Genomic DNA, 18467 nt, shown 5'->3' with positions numbered 1-18467 from the left:
TCGAAGCAATTCATCTCTGTAAAGTTTAATAAGCAAATCATTTGACCAGCACAATGGTCCAAAGTTCAATATTTGATTCCTCAAGTAGGACAGACGCCCGACAACTCGAACGAAGAACAACGTGACTCCGGATGATATGGTGTAATTAACTTGAAGAGTGTCGACAGATCAAGCAACTAAAAACTTCAACATCAAGAATGGAAAAACAAACACTGTACTTCGCGATATGAGTACGAAGAATATACTTCACACAACAGAATTATTGACTGGACTGAGTTTTAAGGTAGGATCTGAAATCGTTTGTAAAAAGAATCGAGATATAGGATAAGCACAATGATTTGGCAAATCATTCGGGTCACTTTAGGCAGCTCCCTTGAGCTTCTTTGTGATGGCAGCGATGTACTTCCCTTGATGAAAAGCTTGCTCCAGCTCCAGCTCAGAGGGTTGTCTTGAGCCATCACCGGCAAAAGTCCCTGCGCCATATGGACTACCACCTTTTACCTTCTCCATCTCAAACATGCCGGCCCCAAAGGTGTATCCTATGGGGACAAAAATCATCCCATGGTGGACCAACTGTGTGATGGCAGTCAACCTGCGGCACGATTTCAAGTTTTCAGAACACAACATTCTCCCACCTGAAAGTCAATTTTTTCACTAGAAAAGATGCTGGCTGCTTACGCTGTGGTCTCCTGCCCACCTCCTTGAGATCCGGTGCTATAGAATATTCCAGCGGGCTTGCCTGCAAGCTTTTGTGTCCTCCACAAACCTCCAGTTGCATCGAGGAAGGCTTTAAATTGAGCAGCCATCATACCAAATCTTGTTGGGAAACCAAAAACGAATCCATCGGCCTCAGCAAGATCGTTTGGTGTAATGATTGGTACATCACTCTTGGGAGGTGCACTCATCTTTGCAAGCACCTCCTCTGGCAGCGTCTCAGCCACCTATTCTCCACCCCCAAATCAATACATCAGCAAATTGCCTCATTTCACACGGAAATGAAAGTGCTCTATCAATAAGCGAGCATATTATATACAAGAATCTTTCCAACTAATGACAGTTAATGATACTGGAAGTTTAAGCACATTGTTAATTTTTGATGTATCATGAAGCAGTTAAGCCAAATTTACAATATGTTTTGTAACTCAAAAACTTATTCTGTCAACAGCTAATTGATGCATACGCGGAATGGAAAAAACAATGGCATTTCAGCCAGTCTCTAAACTCATCATAACCAAGCATGGTAACATGGTTGAAGCACATGCATACAAAACCGTCAACAAAAAGCTCTAAAATGTGAAACCTAGAATAAGCCATGATTCAGGAGATGGCACAAGTTTTTTTTCTTTTTTTTTTTTTAATATAAATTTTCAGGCAGGAGCCTACCTAAAGTTATTGGCTAAATTCATAAAAAAAAGTAAGAATCGAGCGATATATAATAAGAAACATGAAGAAATAGAAAGTAAAACGAAATTACCTGCCATAATTGTGCTTCAACTCCTTCAACAGAGGCAGCCCCCTTCTTTATCTCTTCAGCCAGCCTCTCCACATGTCCATACATGGAATAGTACCTATAAAATCATCAGACCAATTCACACACGAGAACCACATACCACCTAGTGAAAATCAATTCACAAGCCAAAGAAAAAGATCCAAATGTCCTGTCTCCCCATTTTCTGGACTAAAATTCCAGTAACATGACACTTGTGATGACTTCAGAAAAACATCAGATTAAATCACATGTGAGAATCGCACTCAATCATCTATCTGTTTCAAGACAATTAGAGTCCATTGCATAATTGCCAAGTCAGCATTTTAGAATTATAAGAGCCTACACAAGAGGGAGAGTAGTAGAGATACTCAGTCTACTTAGTTTGCTTGCTTCTGGCTAAATGTTCAACACGTGAATGTTTCACCCTGAATCATTGGAATGAGACCAATAAATACAAAGTTCAATTTGATAGGACTTTGACTGCATTGAACTTGGATATAAAAATTAATCTTGGCAACAGGGGGTGAAGTTAAAAATACAAACTAGATTAAGAGTGTGTTTGTTTTAGGGAAAATTTCATGATAAAGAAAATGCTTTCTGGTTTCAGATTAGGAAATTCATTTTCTTAATTTATAAATGCATATTTTCTTTGACCGTAAATGGTTTCTGCTGACCAATCATTTTCAACAAACCAAACATGTGAAGTCTGGAAAATCAATTCGCGGAAGTTGCTTTCACTCAAACAAACACACCCTAAGACAAAATTTACCCAAAGATTATAACACGTACACAGGACTGGCTTAAAAAGCACCACTACCAACACCTAGGCCCTTCAATCATATGGATAGGATAGTGTCTACCAGATAGCCCTCCCCGAATTAGGCAATGCAGGTTTCAACTCATGCAGAAGTTAGGGATCCAATCAATAAGCATGAAACTAGGTATACATGGCTCACAAAAAGACTAGCATCGTATACCCAAAACTATCCTAATATAGCAGCCACTTATACAAGTAACACAGCCTCTATATGAAAGACAGTTCCACTCATGGTTGGTGCCCCTGAACTCCATGAACTCTGCCCAGTTCTTCATGGGCATCACAGTTGGTTGAATTTGCAACCAAAACAAAATCACTTCTTCCATCAAAGAAAAATGATGGATGCAGTCAACAACATGAAAACATTAATCTACGTTCATCATATGTGTTTTCAGAAGGCTAATCTGAACAAATTGATGGATGGGATTTAAAAAGTATCTCTATCAATTAATTGCACATCCAAGTGAATGCCAAAATGATCGATGATCACCAATGTGGCTTAGCATCCAATCAAAATAATTTACTCCTGAACTATTAAACCTCCTTAGCATTAAAAAATAAATTGTTGATTACTACAAGTCAAACGATCTTTTAATATTTTACTTTGAAAAAGGCTTTTACATTTAACATTTTTAATTTGGATCTTCAAAAGTCAATTTCTAAATGTGGGAGTATGAACAACTCGACTGTATGTCTATGAACATGATTTCTGAGCTTTCTTGTAGATCAGGCGTCTAATTTAGTAGAACCGACAACAACATATACCCCCAAACTTCTGGCTAAACTCAAATATCAGTATTAGACAGAGGATCTATATCATCTTAAAATGGAAGACGCACACTAACAAAACGTGAGCTAGGGAATGCGATGATGCGATCCAAAACCAGAATAATCCGACACCATTAATTTCAGCAAAGATCATCCAGTAGAAGCCCAACATAGCACTTAGAGTCGAGCAACATCAGAACCCTAGCCTCAAACGTTGGCGAAATTATCACTTCCACCATCTGTATTAACTCGTCAAATACCGCGAATTCATTAAAAAAAAGTCAAACCAACAGTAACGAAGCGTGGCCTATGTTTCATCACACAGCAAACAGAGTAAGATCATCACAAATGAAAAACGCAACCCCTGCGCATCGCATCGCATCGCATCTCATGGAAACGGATGATATCTAGCAAATAAGGGGTCTAACCAACAGATCTCTGCACAATCGCACTCAACCCGAACCAAAGCGCCCCCTCATCGTTCCAGCAATCAAATCCACTGACCGGTATCCAACGCCACGCGAACAGACTGGACGAAGCAAATCACGCACACGAGGACGCAACCGCCGATGCGAAGCACTCTAAACCGGACACCACAGAACCGGAAAACGACTTCCACGGCCACGAATCGAGCCCGGACGGCATCGCGTCGAAACGATCGAACGGCGAAGCGATCGCCAAAACCGGTCAACCGGTCCGTCCGATCGAATCCAAAATGCCGGACGCGAGCGCACGCGACTCGGAGAGGCCACGAGAGCCGCCGGAAAAAAAAAGAAAAAGAAAAAGAAAAAAAGAGAGAGAGAGGACATCGAACAGTGGGAAAACGATCGGCAATCGAATGGATCGGCGAAGGAGAGAAATGAGAGAGGGGGGGAAAACGTACACGATGTAGACTTTGGTGATCGCCGCCATTGAAATGAGTTCTCAGAGAGTCGCTCCCCCTCCGCTTAACCGCTTCGCTTCTGCGCTGTCGCTGGGCGGGGGCTGTGGGGGCGTGGGAAGGGGTCGATGCGAGCACGTTGACAAAAACTGGGGAGGGGAGGAGCCTCCATTTTATAGTTGGCGATCCACTTAAAAAGAGGGAAAAAAAAAAGCCAAGGCAAGGTGGTGGCCCTGGTGGGGGGACTACTCTTAATGCGGGGTTTCAATTAATTAATTAATTAATTAAATTAATTAAGTGGGATTAATTAGTCAGCTAATCGCGACGGGATCAGGCCCGGCGTCGTTTTGGGGGCTTGGGGATTGGGCGGGATGGGATGGGAATGGGAATGGGAATGGGGTGGATTAATGATGGTGTGTTGTTGTCACGCCCCTCATCATCATCATCATGTTGCGGCTTGCGAGCTCCTCCTTCATTCCTCTAGAAGATGCCCACCTTTTCTTTTATTCATTTTCCCTCTTTTCTTCTCCTTTCTTTTTTTTTTTTTAATCTCTTTCTCTCTTCTTCTTTCCGTACTTTATATTTTTCTTGCGCTGGATATTGAATCGCAAGTTCAAAGAAGTACAAAAAGGGGCTGCCGGAAAGGAATTTTTCCAAATGGTACGAATGTGATGACTGATGATGAGCCAGGCGTGATGTTCTTTTCACGTCTTAAAAGATGCTGTCCTAAGCGATTACCCCCGTTTAGTCACTGAGGTTTTGCTGCCTTTATTCTTGTGCTTTTCGTACACGGCATTTGATGGACCTGAGAAAATATTCACGACAAGCGAGTCAGAAAACGATCCGGAGCCCCATTGATTCTTGCTGTATATTTTGAATTCAAAGAGATGTCTATTAACTTACAAATGAACAAATGAATTTAAGGATGTGTTTGCTTTGCGTCAAATTTTCATAATAAGGGAAAATATTTATTTGTGAAATTTTAATTTGTTTTGATGGTATTATAAAGATATATAGCTAAAAAAGTTTCGGCGATTTGAATCTCGTTTGAAATAATGAGTATTGAAGAAGATAAGAAGTGAACGTATATCATGAGACATGGTTTGCTTAGGAGAATGGTTTCATCTATTTCAAGGGAATTCATTTCCCTAATTTTTAAGTGTGGGAATTTTTTTGACTATAAATGTGTTTATGTTTACTCGCTATTTTCAGCAAACTAAACATGCGGAATTTCTTGCGGGCACCGGACCCTAAATTTACGATCTGTTGCGCAAGGAACCACTTCAAAGCAATGAGGACGATGCACAAAGTCGGGGCCCGGGGTGTTTAGCTTAAGCACGAAAGTTTCGATCCTGATAACACGTCCGATCCCTCTTCTTTCGATCGACAACGATAGTATGGGACACGTGGACACGGCGTTGACGCTCGGTGGGTCAAAAATCTGGGGATGGTGGAGGGCGAATCGACGGCGCGCGAGGGCGGTGGATCCACGTGGAATCCTCACGCTCTTATCACCACCGTCCGATCCTTCCGAGCGAGTTACGCCAAAACGGGGGTGGGCCGAGTGGTCGATCGCCAAAACGCCAAATGAGGGCACCTTCCTTCTTAGGGTCTAATCGACTGGGCGGAATCTAATCAGCTTTCGACGTGTTTTGCGGTTTGGTGGGGATCCAGCGCCTCGTCAATGACGTATTGCCGACGCCATGCTGATCGAACCGCCCGAAGTTCTTGAAATTGTTATCACAAATTTTTGTCTTTTTTGGGGAGGCCTACTGAGGTCTTTTGGGATTTGATGTCCCACGGGTCAATAAATGTGGTCAGCAGTTGTGGATCGGATTTGGTGCACTGAGAAAGTTCGGGGCATGTGATGGTCCCTTTTTCCCTGTACAATAGAGCCGCCACGTTTCGGGACCTGAGTAGGACAACGGTTTTGAAGTCAAAGGATGCCGATTGGGTAATGGCACGATTTGGTCGTCCCCTTCCTCGAGTCCCTCCCTCCCACTCCACCGCGACCCCCGTGAAGCTGAGAGCTTTGTCCTTCGTACAGTGGCAGCTGTCAAACCACGTCGGAGAGGGAAAGAGAGAGGAGAGTTTTGACAGCGAAGAAGGTCGTCCTCTGACCTGGTTTATCACGTGGATTGGAAATGGGTTCATAACATTACCCTTTTTCCTGGTCTTGTTCCATTCTTCTATATATATATATATTATATGTATACAGTGCTTATAGGGATTGAATGTCGGACCTAGACTCTCCAGTCCCACCTCCCAAAAAAAAAAAAAAAAAAAAAGAAAAAGAAAAACTTCACCGATAGGGTCGAATGCATCTTGGCATGACATTACCCATTTTGACCCTTTGGACTTTTTATTTTATAACCTATTATAACTAGACATCTCAGATTTGAGGTGCCCCATTTATGACATATCTTAATAACTTTGGGTTAGTGAATGGGCTTGAGACCCCTTTTGATATGTTTAAATATGAGTGTCATTTTATCAATGATTATCATGTATTGTACTTTTCGCTTAAGTTAAAAAATACAACAATCTATGATGAGGCCTAGAGGTGAGCAACTGGGCTAGTTTAATCTAGGAATTGACTTTATCAGCTAGTTCACAAGGAAGCTAGTTTGGTTTCCCATTCTAAAAACAAGGTCAGTTCCAAGGTAGAATTTGGAATCGATATCATAAGTTCTTTTGCCTTTTTTTTTTAAAAATAGAAATATTTGGTGAAATTAAATATGTTTGACGTATTATTCTTCAGCAGAAAAAAATTGTATTTATACTTGACATATGCACTTTGCATATATATTGAAATCAAACAAAAAGAAAAAAAGCTTGGCCAGTTCCCAGTTCCAAAATCTTCCAAAATCTTCCATCCGGAACCCATCCACAGGGAAATCGAGCATCCCTAGCCGTGCATGCCCACACATGATGGCATTTCAAGTTTTTGGTTTGTTAGAACCAATCGAAGGCAACATGAGATTATATTCTATATGGACCAAGTTTTCCGGTTTGCTTGTGATGCTAGTACTGTCAAAGTGTCAATCTTGGTTTATGTCCGAATTCAAACAGATCCTACGAAGATTATAAAAAAAAAAAAGGTGCCTTAAATTTGACGTAAACTTTTAAAGTTTTCGGCTAAATCAATGTGCCCACTCTCCATAATAAGATAACTTTCTTCTGGGTCCAAAAGATCCAACGGTCCACGTCTCCTTTTGGTGGTACAAACTAGAAAATGGGCGCATTAGGAGCAGGAAGGTCCCATGTTTTAAGCGTTCCTCGATCATGATTTGACACAACTCTTGCAATTGTTCCCAATCTCCCCTTTCCACCTAACACCAAGCCATCAGTAACAGCCCCATTCGAGATCTAAAGATGGATCTCAGATCTGACGTTTTCTCGAAGTCCTCACTAATTCCCATTAATCTCGATTCTTAGAAGATCTTACCTTTTCCCATGTCTATAATCTATTGCTTAAGAGGGGAATGGAATGCAAACTTAGGAGGTTTGCTTTTCTCTTTCTCATCAGTAATCAGGAGAGAGAAGCATCATCATCATCATCATCATCATCATCATCACCCCACATCAAGATTTCCTTGAACAAGACCCGAACAAATGCATGAGAAGTTGAAAGAAGCTTTTGCTTCACTGAGTCCAACATCCTATCATTCCATTTCATCATTTCCAATCCCCTTTTTTTTTTGCTTGCTTGGAAAGATTAGCATTTTCCTGACCAGATCTTCACTAGCCTTAACTTCACTTCTAATTGATTCCACAAGCATCATGAGAAAAGAAGAGGCGCACAGTTTGGGTAGTGTAGCCAAATTTTCTTGGAGGGAACTTACAATCATGGCTCCACAGTACCTTCCTGTCATCCTCACTGGCGACATAATCAGATCCTACTGATTTTGAGAAGAGGACATTTGATCATTGTGGCCCGCAAAAAATTTGAAAGCCTTCCCATCACCATTGATCAATGCAAAGCCTCTAGGACAAACCGTTACCGATTGTATGGTTTCTGATTAAGCTCAAATGCTAATTGATCTCTCAGCAAGTTAGTTGCTCAGAAAGGTTAATTTCATTGGCATCCTAACGATGAAGAGTTACACAAAAAAAAGGAAAAAAAAAAAATGAACAATTGCAGAATTCAATGGGGAGTATTCTATCTTGCTTCCACCAGTGTGACGGTGATTTCATTGACCGAGTTTAGCTCTTGCTTGCTTGACGAAGAGTCTCCTTCGAAAGGGTTCTTGTCTATCAGGAAGCCCGGCTGTTTGGGCGGAGGCAGAGGGCCTTCGCTTCCCAGCATCACGACCACTGACGCCATGCTCGGTCTGTTCTCGGGATGATGTTGTAGACAAAGGAAACTCAGGTGGATGCATCGCAGTACTTCTGAGAGGATGCACGATCCGTCTAAGCATGGATCAATGAGATCTAGAGGCCTCCCTTCTGCATATAATCTCCAGGCCTGCACCATTGCAATTACATCATCAAATTCAAGAGATTATTATTACGTGGATTGCTGATCCTAGCAAAACTCCGTTGATCACAATTTGAAACGGATGAGACCACCATGGAAGGCGCTCACAGAAGTATGGATCAAATGCCATGTGAAATTTGTGCTCGAATTGAAACTTACATGTCCGATGAGATTCTGGTTTGAATGAAATAGACCCCGGTTTCTCTTTCCACTGATGATTTCCAGGACTAGTATTCCGAAACTAAAGACATCGGACTTCACTGAAAATAGGCCATCAATGGCGTATTCTGGTGCCATGTAGCCACTGCAAAGCATCATTTCAATCAGGCACTCATGTCTCAAGTCAAACTTGTCAAAAGTAATCGGGCTGGATACTTACTAAGTTCCAACCACTCTGTTTGTATTCCCTTCACTCTGATCTCCTCCAAAAGTCCTGGCCATGCCAAAGTCTGATATTTTCGGGTTCATTTTCTCATCAAGCAGGACATTGCTTGCTTTTAGATCTCTGTGTATTATCCTTAATCTTGAATCTTGATGAAGATAGAGAAGGCCCCGAGCAATCCCGCAAATAATGTTGAATCTATTTTGCCAGTCTAGTAGTTTACCTCTCGTGCCATCTGCAAATTTGCTTACGGGTCAATTAAATATATAGATCATAATTTATTTTGACGAGACTTGAAAGCTATAGAATGGTTCAGGGAAGAGGAAAAAAAGAAAAAAGAAAACTTATCAGACCAAAAATGAAGGCGTCCAGGCTTCGGTTAGGCAGGTATTCGTAGATCAGCATCATCTCCTCTCCTTCACAACAGCCCAGAAGTTTTACAAGATTTCGGTGCTGAAGTTTGGCGATCAGTTTCACTTCGTTCTTGAATTCCCTCGCTCCTTGTCGAGAGATGGCTGAGAGCCTCTTCACTGCGATTTGCCGTCCATCTGGTAGCGTACCCTGAATATTGAGTGGCATCTTTTTATGGCAACTGAACTACGGGGAAATCTCTACTTTGCTTCTACAGTCCTGGAATTAGCACATTAAAAATGTACCTTGTATACTGGTCCAAACCCTCCTTCTCCGAGCTTCTGGTTAAATGAAAAATTGTCGGTCGCATCCGTAATTGTGGCCAGGTCAAATGATGGTAACTCTAAGTCCTCCTTGGAGCTTTCATTTTTGGGTTCCTTTTCTCCTTCGTCTATCTTTGCCTCTGCGGTAATTGAAAGTGAGGGTTGGTGGGTAATCACATGATTGAAATATACTCTGAACAAGACCTTAAATTATATTCTGCAGGACAAAAATAGAAGGTGAATTTATCAGCATGCATATTTTTCTGTCTGGAACTCCACGTCTAGCGTGAATTTTATTCCTTAGCCTTTCTAATTCTGTAAGGTTTCTACTTCCAATTCACGCTGGAGATCAAGATATAGGTCAGAATTTGAGATATTTTTCTAAATTCAAGAGCTTTCTACTACCTAGCATCACAGCAACATAAGAGCTGAGGCAATTCGAAAAGAGCTGAAATTACACCAAGTAAATTATTTGTGGCAACAAAGGATATATTACTGTAACTACTGCATATATCATAGTTGAATGAGATTTAATTTACTTTCGAAGTTTGGTTGAGTGACAAACTTGCTAGTATGCCTGGTCTAAGCAAATTAAGCAATCAACCAAGTCTCTCTGATTATGATAGACGAGAAAGAGCCACTAGGCAGTGCAGGGGCATCAAGTTTACCTTTGGGTTTCTTCCTCCATCTGCGGATATAATAGCAGGTTAGGAGTAACACCGAAGCTGGGACTATCACAGCTATGACTATGACCGCTATTTCCAACCAATGTCTGCTTTTCAACTCTTCAAATTGTCAATCAAGTGAAACCGACAAGTTAGATTATAGAAGTATTGTTCTACGTCAACAGGTCCCCAAAAAATAGCAAAACCTCGGAAATTAAGCGAGAATTACCTAGTGCGGACCGGGGCATTCGGATGTAGAGATCTTGCCCGCCTTCCTCAAAGTGCCTAATATCCACAAGATCACCAAACCACATGGCACAGCCGCTGCCAGGCCCGCTGATATCCGAATGCGTGTAGGCCATACAAGAACAGTTGCGCAAGCACTTAGCCCTGCATTCTTTCAGATCGAAAGTCCTGTTCACCCAAGAGAATGTGGTGTCCGGCAATTTCAATCCACCAAATTTGATAAATCCATCTCCGTCTCCACAATCAAGGGGCTTATTCCTCGTACATCCCCCAGACCAATCCATTGAGTTCCATTTGTCAGGTGACTTAGGGCTGAACCCTGGTAAGCACTGACAAATGGGCAGATCAGTCACATCGCAATTGCTATATGCACCGCAAAGGCCATATTTGTCGCAGTAGTCTTTTGGAACCGTCGTGAAGAGCTTCCACGCCAGAGTGGCTTCGCTCCAAACATACCGTTCCCACGCGTAATTTGATTGGTTGAGGATAGTCCTGGTGAGGACAGATTTGTTCTTGAGGTGGATAGTGAGGTAAAGTTCATCCTCATCGTTAACAAAATCGAATGAGAAAAGGGGATTGGCCCTCTGCTCTGGCGCACCACTGTACCTCAGGCCATTCCATGGGCCGCTGCGGAAATATTCCTGATTTCCCTTCCAGGCAACTGCTTCAGGGTAGTTGTGGAGCTCCAATCCCCACGAGAAGTCACCTGGAGAAGGGTCATCCGGACTCTTCCATGCTGTTAACCGGCGATCAAGGCCCCTTCTTAAGTCCCATCCGATCTTCATTTCTGGTAAGACCGTGTCTGTCGGATAGTCAAAGCTCTGCCACAAGTAAGTCGTGCCTGAATCCCCGTCATTCCCGTCTCTCAGGACAAGGTTTCCAGTATCAAGAAGCTGCACTACTGGATCTCGTGCAGGCCCAGTTGAGTTTGCAGACCAAACGACGGCGCTCTTGCTGCTGAGGATGACAAGCTTTCCTGAGTCATCAATCATCAGAACCCCGGACGAGTCATTGATCGGATTGAGCCTATTTGCAACCCAGACAACATTTTTCGCTGGGATGCTCTTGTACCAAATTCCCAAGAAACGTTTCTGGGAATTTCCTGGGCTGAAGAAGCCCATTTCAAAGGTCCCATCTTGGGAAGATAAGGTGCTTCCGTTGACATCTCTGAGTGACTGAGATGCGGTGATTGTGTCCCCTGCAGTGCAGAAACCTGGGAGGTGGAGAAGGGTAATGATGCTGAAAAACAGGAACAGGTAAGGAGCATCCATCGATTAATTCTCTTGTCTGAATTGAGGTAATTAGTTATTAGATTACGCACCCAAGATGAAGACCTAATAAGACCAAGCTAATACAGTGGAAAATGACCCGTCACCTAATCCAAAAGAAAGGTCTTGCAACAAGCCATATAATACGAGGGCACAGCAAACTTTTTTCAGAGAGACTAGAACATACATTGACTCGTAAGGAAAGGTGGATGACAGTGACAGTGACACTGACTGGATTTGTAGGAATGCAAACCCATTCAAGTTAAGAAACATCGATATTGGTTTCGTCGAAAAAGGCATAAAAGCATTTCACATTGAGAACTGGAAAACTTTTGCTGGGCATATTAACTACTCCCAACTACCTTTTAATTGAAACCATATGATTGATCCTGGTAGCCGTTGGGGATGCAAGGTTCAAATTAAAAGCGGGACTGCAAGTGGAACCGTGTCAAAATTTGCATCAGATGTGGGTTTTGCTGGCATCATGTACTGCAACGAAAAAGACAGTGCATCTTCAATTCTTCCCTTGGTATGTATCTTTTGCCCACGACACAAGCACCTTGTATTTTGTACCAGCAGAGTGCACAAGGCCAACTATTCAGTCATGCAATCAACAGTCTGGTCCTTCCTTTGAACTTAGAGTCATTCAGGAGATCGGTCCATTTATGAGCCGATTCCGCAAATAGCCAAAGTTGACTTGGCATCAGCCCTCATGTCTCGTGTCCAGATGAAATAAGTCAAGACGATTGAGAACAAAGAGATTAAAAAAGTGCCTGTTTTGCTTAGCGGTAAGCAACACATGCTTCCACAGCACGCGTTTTCAATCCACGTGAAATTAAGGCAAAAATCGGTCCACACATCCACGCCGTGTCGTTCGTGCGCCATGAGCTGGTCCTCATGAAGTTTTTCATTTGACAAGAATTTTCTACCCCTTTTGCGTGTGACTCCTTTTAGTTCTTTATTCGGTCTCTAGGATCAATCAAGAAGTCTTTGATAAGGCATGAAATGGACATCAATTAGGCGATCGCATTCGAGATGGTGTCAGCTGTCAAAAAGGCGATTATAATGATCAGTACTTTTCAATCTTTCTGTTGCTTGAATTGGACATATAATCCCGGGGAACCGGTCAAGATCAACGCCAAGTCCACCCCCCTCAGCACGTGAAGCGAAAGTTTCATCCTGTATGCGTCCTGTGTAGACCAGAGAGGTCTGGACACAAGATCCCAGGACAGGACCTCATGGGACCCTGGTTCACCGAGGAACCCTCGTTTGTGGGCAGAGTACACCCCCAAGATGGTAGATGACGTTCATTAAAATTTGAACGGCCGGCCAACAATTACTTCGTCACTTAGGATACGTGTTTCCTTTTCATGCATTTTCGTATTGATCATGTCCATCACGTTCAGGTAAAACTAATGCAGATTTCCTTTCGTTCGACCTTAGCTGCGCATCCGAGTTGATTATAATCAGAAGCCCGGTGACGAGCGGCCCCCTTCGCTATGCTTGACTAAGGCCTAAGCTACATGTTCGGCTGAGATCCGGGGTTGTTCCGGTATCAGATTTTTCGATGGCCATTTACAAGCTCAAACTTACCTCGGTGCTCTACTGAGCAACACGTTTGATCCAAGCAATGGTTCCCCATGGGTGTCCGAGAAGTACTACTTAGTTCTTGACAAGTTCGTGCCTGGTTCATTACAAAGATAACGATAGATCTTAGAAGCTTCCGTCTGTCCTCTTTGACGAAAACGAAGACTCTCTCTCTCTATTTTTTATTTTTAATTATTACTCTTATTTTTATTATTGTTGGTCTCCTTTTCGTTTTGCCCAACCAATAACGTCACCTTTGGAAGACAAAGCGAGTTTGGTTTCGTGGAAGGAATTGGGTCATCCATTTCTATAAGGACACTAGGCTATACATATATTGTCTGGACACTAAATCCTCACGGTTTTGTTCAGAAAATGCATATATATATATAGTTAGAGAGATTCAAGCTTTGTACATTGTATATATATTGTCCACTTTGGACATTAAGTTCTCACGGTTTTATTCTTATTAGGATAATCCTTACCAGTTTAAGAAAACGCGTATATACAGTTAGAATGATCCAAACTTTATAAGTTAGCCCAAAACTACCTCCCTATAGAATGTGGGACAAGAGACGCCCCCGCCCTGCACATGTCCGAGGATTGAGGCATGGATGCACCACCATCCCTTTTCCTCGCTCATTGCCTCATGGGCTGTAACAATTTCCATTTGGTTATTTCTGCTCCAAGTAATTTCCTCCTTCGGCCACAACCGAGTATGCTTTTTTTTTTGGGTTCAAAAACCAAGTATACTTTGCAAAGGACTAAATCTTGTATCCTCATGATGAGCCCGACAAAATTTAGGGCTTTGGAACAAAATGTTTCAGAATAATTGTCAAATTCCAAAACTCACAGTAAAAGGATTTTCAGAATCCAATGCTTTTTAAAATTTTCTTGAATTCTCTCACAATATGTATGTGTGTATAGTCGCTTTCTTTTTTCTTTTCTTCCTTTTTTTTCTTTTTTATACTTCTGGCTAAAGCAAAGTATCTTTTTTTAATTGGTGAAAAAGGGCGAGGAAAGACGTCCAATGGAGCTCCTCCTCTCAGCGTTCTCATAAGTTCTTACATATTTTATTCATAAGTATACGAGTCCGTTATCAAATCTCTATACACGTGTCAGAAGTTGGGAAGCCTCTCAACATGAGGCAGCAAATGCCTAAGTCACAAGCTATTTAGAAGTTCGCTCACAACATTACTCGAACTTATGAGTTGTGATCTTTAAAGGATAATAGGGATAATTAATAGTTCTAAATCTTTAAATTTAATCAATTTAGCCATAAATCTGTTGATAATTTGCCAATATAATATATTCAGCCAATTTTGATTGGGTATCATTGATGTATATGCTAGTTGTTTTATATGGTATGGTTAATACTGATTTAGATATTTTTTACAATTTTTAAATAATCTTTCTATTTTTTCCTTTTCTTTTTATTTTTTTAAATGAGGTTTCCAATGGATTCTCGCTGGCACTGGGCGAGGGATCACGGCTCTCACTAGCCATTGTTGAGGCTGTGGGTTGGTGGAGGGAAACAAGAGAAAATAAAAAAAAAGGAAAACGAAAAAGAAGAAAATATTAAGAATAATTATTAAAATTCGCAAATATCGTTTATGCCAACTTCGATCGTGCCACAACGTACATGTATGTGATTTTCGATTAAAATTACCTAAAATGAATATACTGACAAATTGTCAAAAGATTTTGGACTAAATTGATTAAATTAAAAATGTGTGGGGTTAAACCTCATCTTGAACCTTCTCAAATGATTTTGTCAAGACTACTTCAATATGGTACCAAAATCGTCAATTATTTGATTGCTAGGCTATCAGACTGTGTCCAAATGAAATAAGTCAAGAAGATTGAGGACAAAGAGATTAAAAAAGAAAAGAAAAAAGTGCCTGTTTTGCTAAGCGGTAAGCAGCACATGCTTCCACAGCACACATTTCCACTCCACGTGGAATTAGCGGTAAGCAACACATGCTTCTACTGAGCAACGTGTTTGGTCTAAGCTATGGTTCCCCCTGGATGGTTGTCCGAGGAGTACTTGACACGTTCGTGCCAGGTTCCTTAACAAGATAACGATAGGTCTTAGAAGCTTCTGTCTGCCCTCGACGAAAACGAAGACTCTCTCTCTCTTTTAAGTTATTGTTGGTCTTCTTTTCTTTTTGCCCAAGCGATAACGTCACCTTTAGAAGACCAAAAGCGACTATGATTTCGCAGAAGGACTTAGGTCCTCCATCTCCATTTGGTTTTTTCTGCTCCAAGTAATTTCCTCCTTCGGTCACAACCGAGTATGCTTTTTTATTTATTTATTCAAAAACCGAGTTTGCAAAGGACTGAATCTTGGATCCTCATGATGAGCCCGATAAAATTTAGGAATGCGATTTTGGATTCTTGATGAGAATAGGTGAGCGACTGCTTTGGAGTTTGGAATAGAAAGTTTCAGAATGATTGTCAAATTCCAAAACTCACAGTAAAAGGATTTTCAGAATCCAATGCTTTTAAAATTTTTCTTGAATTCTCTCATAATATGTATTTATATATATAGTAGGTTTTATTTTTGGCTAAAGCAAAGTATCCTTTTTTAATCGGTGAAAAATGGCGAGAAGAGGTGTCCGATGCTATTTCTCTTAGTGTTATCATAAGTTTTCACACATCATATGCAAGTTTCAGTTTCTGAGTCATCACCAATCATCGATCCATAGGTTTACGAGTCTATTATTATACCTCTATAAGTGTGCTAGAAGTTGGGAAATACTTATTAAGTCATAAGCTATTTAGAGATTCGCTCATAACGTAATTCGAAATTGACTTATAATCTTATAAAAGGTAATGGGGATAATTACCAGTTCTAAATTTTTTAATTTAATCGATTTTTTCTTAAATCTTTTAATAATTTGCAAATATAGTTTATTCGGTTAATTTTGATTGTGAATCATTAATGTGTATGCTAGCTGTCTTACGTGATATGGTTAGTACTGATTTGGATAATTTTTACAATTTTTAAATAATCTGTTTATTTTTTTTATTTTTTTCCTCATTTGTCCTTTTCTTTTTAATTTTTTAAATGAGGTCTCCAATGGATTCTTGGGCGAGGGCATTGCGACTCTCGTCAGCCACCATTGAGGCTGTGGGTTGGCAGACGGAAATAAGAGAAAAGGAAAAAAAAAAGAATGGAAAAAGGAAATATTCAGAATAATTATTAAAAATTGTAATATTGTTTATGCCAGCTTTGACGATGTCGTATAGGACAATCGATTTCCAATTAATATTTGGCATAAAGGAATATACTAGCAAATTGTCAAAAGACTTTAAATCAAATTGCTCAAATTAAAAAGTTAGGATTGAGTTGGTATAAACGTAATAAGTTTAGAGTTTTTTTTTTCTTCGAAATTTCCCCGAAGATAATGAAACCAATCTACCATTAAATTACTACGTTTGGTATAATTCACGCTCCTTGTTTTATTTTCTCGGATCCATGTAATTAGCAGCTCTTAAAAGAGCATACTTAGTACTCTTTGCATAGGATTAGAATCTTCGTCTTCACTATTTTAAGTTTCAAAACATTACTTGTATTCTTTAAAATGTTCCGCTCATTCCGTTACCTTTTCTTTTACCGGCCGATTTTCCTAACGTGGACCGTCGAATTGTTGATGCGAACATCGGAGTACATATTTCTTGATTTGATTCGCTCGAAAATATTTTGTGTCGCCTTCGGACAGCAAAAGCTAAAGAAAAATTATTTTAGAAAGAGGGGGAGAATCCACCATTGATGCAAAGGGCGCAAGCTCTGTCCCCGGGCAGCCATGATCAGCCCTCGAGTCTTAACCTCAGAAAAAGGAAAAAAGAAGAAGAGAAAGAAGAGAGATAGAGAACATCATCGTCTAAAGGCCTTGAGTTCCTGTTCAAGAGCATCTTCCAAGAACGACTCCGCGTCCTCCATGAGCTCGGGGCTCAGCCTGAACATCAGGACGCAGAACTCCATCTGGCTCAGCACCCCGTCGCCGTCGAAGTCGCCTTCCCTCAACATGGACAGCAGGTCGTCGTCGCCCAGGCCGTGCAGCCCCAGGAGGGCGGCGTTCCTCTTGAGCGAGTCGAACGTGATGACCCCCTTGTCCTCGTCCATCAAGAGGCGGAACCCTTTGCACAGCTCCCCAATCAGGCCGTCCCTGCCGAGCTTCTCAGCCATGCCCGGCAAGTAGTCGTGGAAGCTCGGAGCCGGAGCAGGAGCTGGCCCGCGCGACGCTGGTGAAGACCCCATCGGCAGAAGTATCAAGAACAGAGGAGAAAGCAGAGAGGTTTGAGATGGGGAAGCCAGAGGGCGAGAGGATATATAAGCTGGGTCAGTGGGGGTTTCCAAGAAAGGGAGGCCATGGGAAGACAAAAAGCGATGGAGGTCCAGGCAGAAGGAAGAGAGCAAAATCCAGGTCAATCATGGCGAGACTCCCTGCGAATAAAGCAACTTGCAAGACGTTTCGGGGAAGGAGAGACGGAGACCCACGATCAAAAGGGACGTAATTGTACATGCAACATCGGAAGGTGCTTCTGAAGCATTTTTTTTTTTTTTTATATAACTCGACAATGATTCTATTTACTTTCCTTTTCCGCATATTTATGATTCTTTTTACTTTCCTTTTCTGCATATTCTTTTCAAACATATTATCCTTTTCCCCGGCTGAACCTTCCTTTCAACATCGGATAGAAATTAACTGGTTGTTTCGAGGATCGTCCCCATATTTAATAAGAGACAATTGGACTTATGATGACAGAGAGTGGCTAAATTGTTAGGATAATTTATTGCCCTGAGTACTGATAAAGATATTCATGCGTATCATAACGAAAATCACAAGAGATTATTATAGTATTTATGGACAGTAATCCTAATAAAAGTTAATCGTGGTGACGAGGATTTGGACATGAAGTATGGGATTCATGTTTATTTCAGAGGATAATCAAAAGAAAAAGAAGAAGAAAGAAACTGTAATTTTCCTCATAGGGCGAGGAGGCATTTTTTATGGGCGACCTAATTGGGAATTTGTCCTATTTTGGAGCATTATTTTGTCCTGGTTTCAGTACCTCGTGGCTGGAATAAATTTCACCTGTCGATGCGGTGGCCCAGTATTGGATGTGGACTCGGAGGAGCGATTGACCATTTATAAGAAATTTTCATTTATACTTGACAACGAAGGCTATATTGACTCAAAACGTTCG

The 18467-nt window shown here is 41.3% G+C and overlaps 3 protein-coding genes across 3 annotated transcripts; all 3 read right to left on the bottom strand.

Moving 5' to 3' along the window:
* Nucleotides 1-234: 234 nt before the first annotated feature.
* LOC104450180 (probable NAD(P)H dehydrogenase (quinone) FQR1-like 1) lies at nucleotides 235-4112 on the bottom strand. The gene is made up of 4 exons (XM_010064626.3): nucleotides 3958-4112; nucleotides 1475-1568; nucleotides 679-941; nucleotides 235-592 (listed from the first exon to the last, which is right to left on the bottom strand). Exons 1-4 carry the CDS (start codon nucleotides 3984-3986, stop codon nucleotides 361-363), a joined length of 618 nt encoding a protein of 205 aa, XP_010062928.1. The 5' UTR covers nucleotides 3987-4112; the 3' UTR covers nucleotides 235-360.
* A 3901-nt stretch (nucleotides 4113-8013) lies between these two features.
* LOC104450179 (G-type lectin S-receptor-like serine/threonine-protein kinase At4g27290) lies at nucleotides 8014-11877 on the bottom strand. The gene is made up of 7 exons (XM_010064624.3): nucleotides 10385-11877; nucleotides 10159-10275; nucleotides 9473-9630; nucleotides 9170-9377; nucleotides 8814-9051; nucleotides 8594-8738; nucleotides 8014-8422 (listed from the first exon to the last, which is right to left on the bottom strand). Exons 1-7 carry the CDS (start codon nucleotides 11670-11672, stop codon nucleotides 8117-8119), a joined length of 2460 nt encoding a protein of 819 aa, XP_010062926.2. The 5' UTR covers nucleotides 11673-11877; the 3' UTR covers nucleotides 8014-8116.
* A 5029-nt stretch (nucleotides 11878-16906) lies between these two features.
* On the bottom strand, nucleotides 16907-17771 carry LOC104450178 (calcium-binding protein KRP1). The gene has a single exon (XM_010064623.3). The coding sequence runs from the start codon at nucleotides 17515-17517 to the stop codon at nucleotides 17134-17136; it is 384 nt and encodes a 127-aa protein (XP_010062925.1). The 5' UTR covers nucleotides 17518-17771; the 3' UTR covers nucleotides 16907-17133.
* Nucleotides 17772-18467: the final 696 nt, after the last annotated feature.

The sequence above is a fragment of the Eucalyptus grandis genome, chromosome 6 (assembly GCF_016545825.1).
Source record: "Eucalyptus grandis isolate ANBG69807.140 chromosome 6, ASM1654582v1, whole genome shotgun sequence".
NCBI lineage: Eukaryota > Viridiplantae > Streptophyta > Magnoliopsida > Myrtales > Myrtaceae > Eucalyptus > Eucalyptus grandis.
The sequence above is the reverse complement of the archived record's forward strand: the minus strand, read 5'-3'. Positions and strand labels throughout refer to the sequence as shown.

Bases quoted from the DNA above. Each gene is read 5' to 3' on its own strand.
- LOC104450180 (XM_010064626.3), bottom strand. From the start codon at position 3,986: ATGGCGGCGATCACCAAAGTCTACATCGT. The intron at 942-1,474 runs GTAATTTCGTTT...GGTGGAGAATAG, and splicing joins TTGAAGCACAATTATGGCAG to GTGGCTGAGACGCTGCCAGA. The intron at 593-678 runs GTAAGCAGCCAG...ATCGTGCCGCAG, and splicing joins GGTGGGCAGGAGACCACAGC to GTTGACTGCCATCACACAGT.
- LOC104450179 (XM_010064624.3), bottom strand. From the start codon at position 11,672: ATGGATGCTCCTTACCTGTTCCTGTTTTTCAGCATCATTACCCTTCTC. The intron at 10,276-10,384 runs GTAATTCTCGCT...GACAATTTGAAG, and splicing joins AATGCCCCGGTCCGCACTAG to AGTTGAAAAGCAGACATTGG. The intron at 9,052-9,169 runs GTCTGATAAGTT...GCAAATTTGCAG, and splicing joins CCTGGACGCCTTCATTTTTG to ATGGCACGAGAGGTAAACTA.
- LOC104450178 (XM_010064623.3), bottom strand. From the start codon at position 17,517: ATGGGGTCTTCACCAGCGTCGCGCGGGCCAGCTCCTGCTCCGGCTCCG.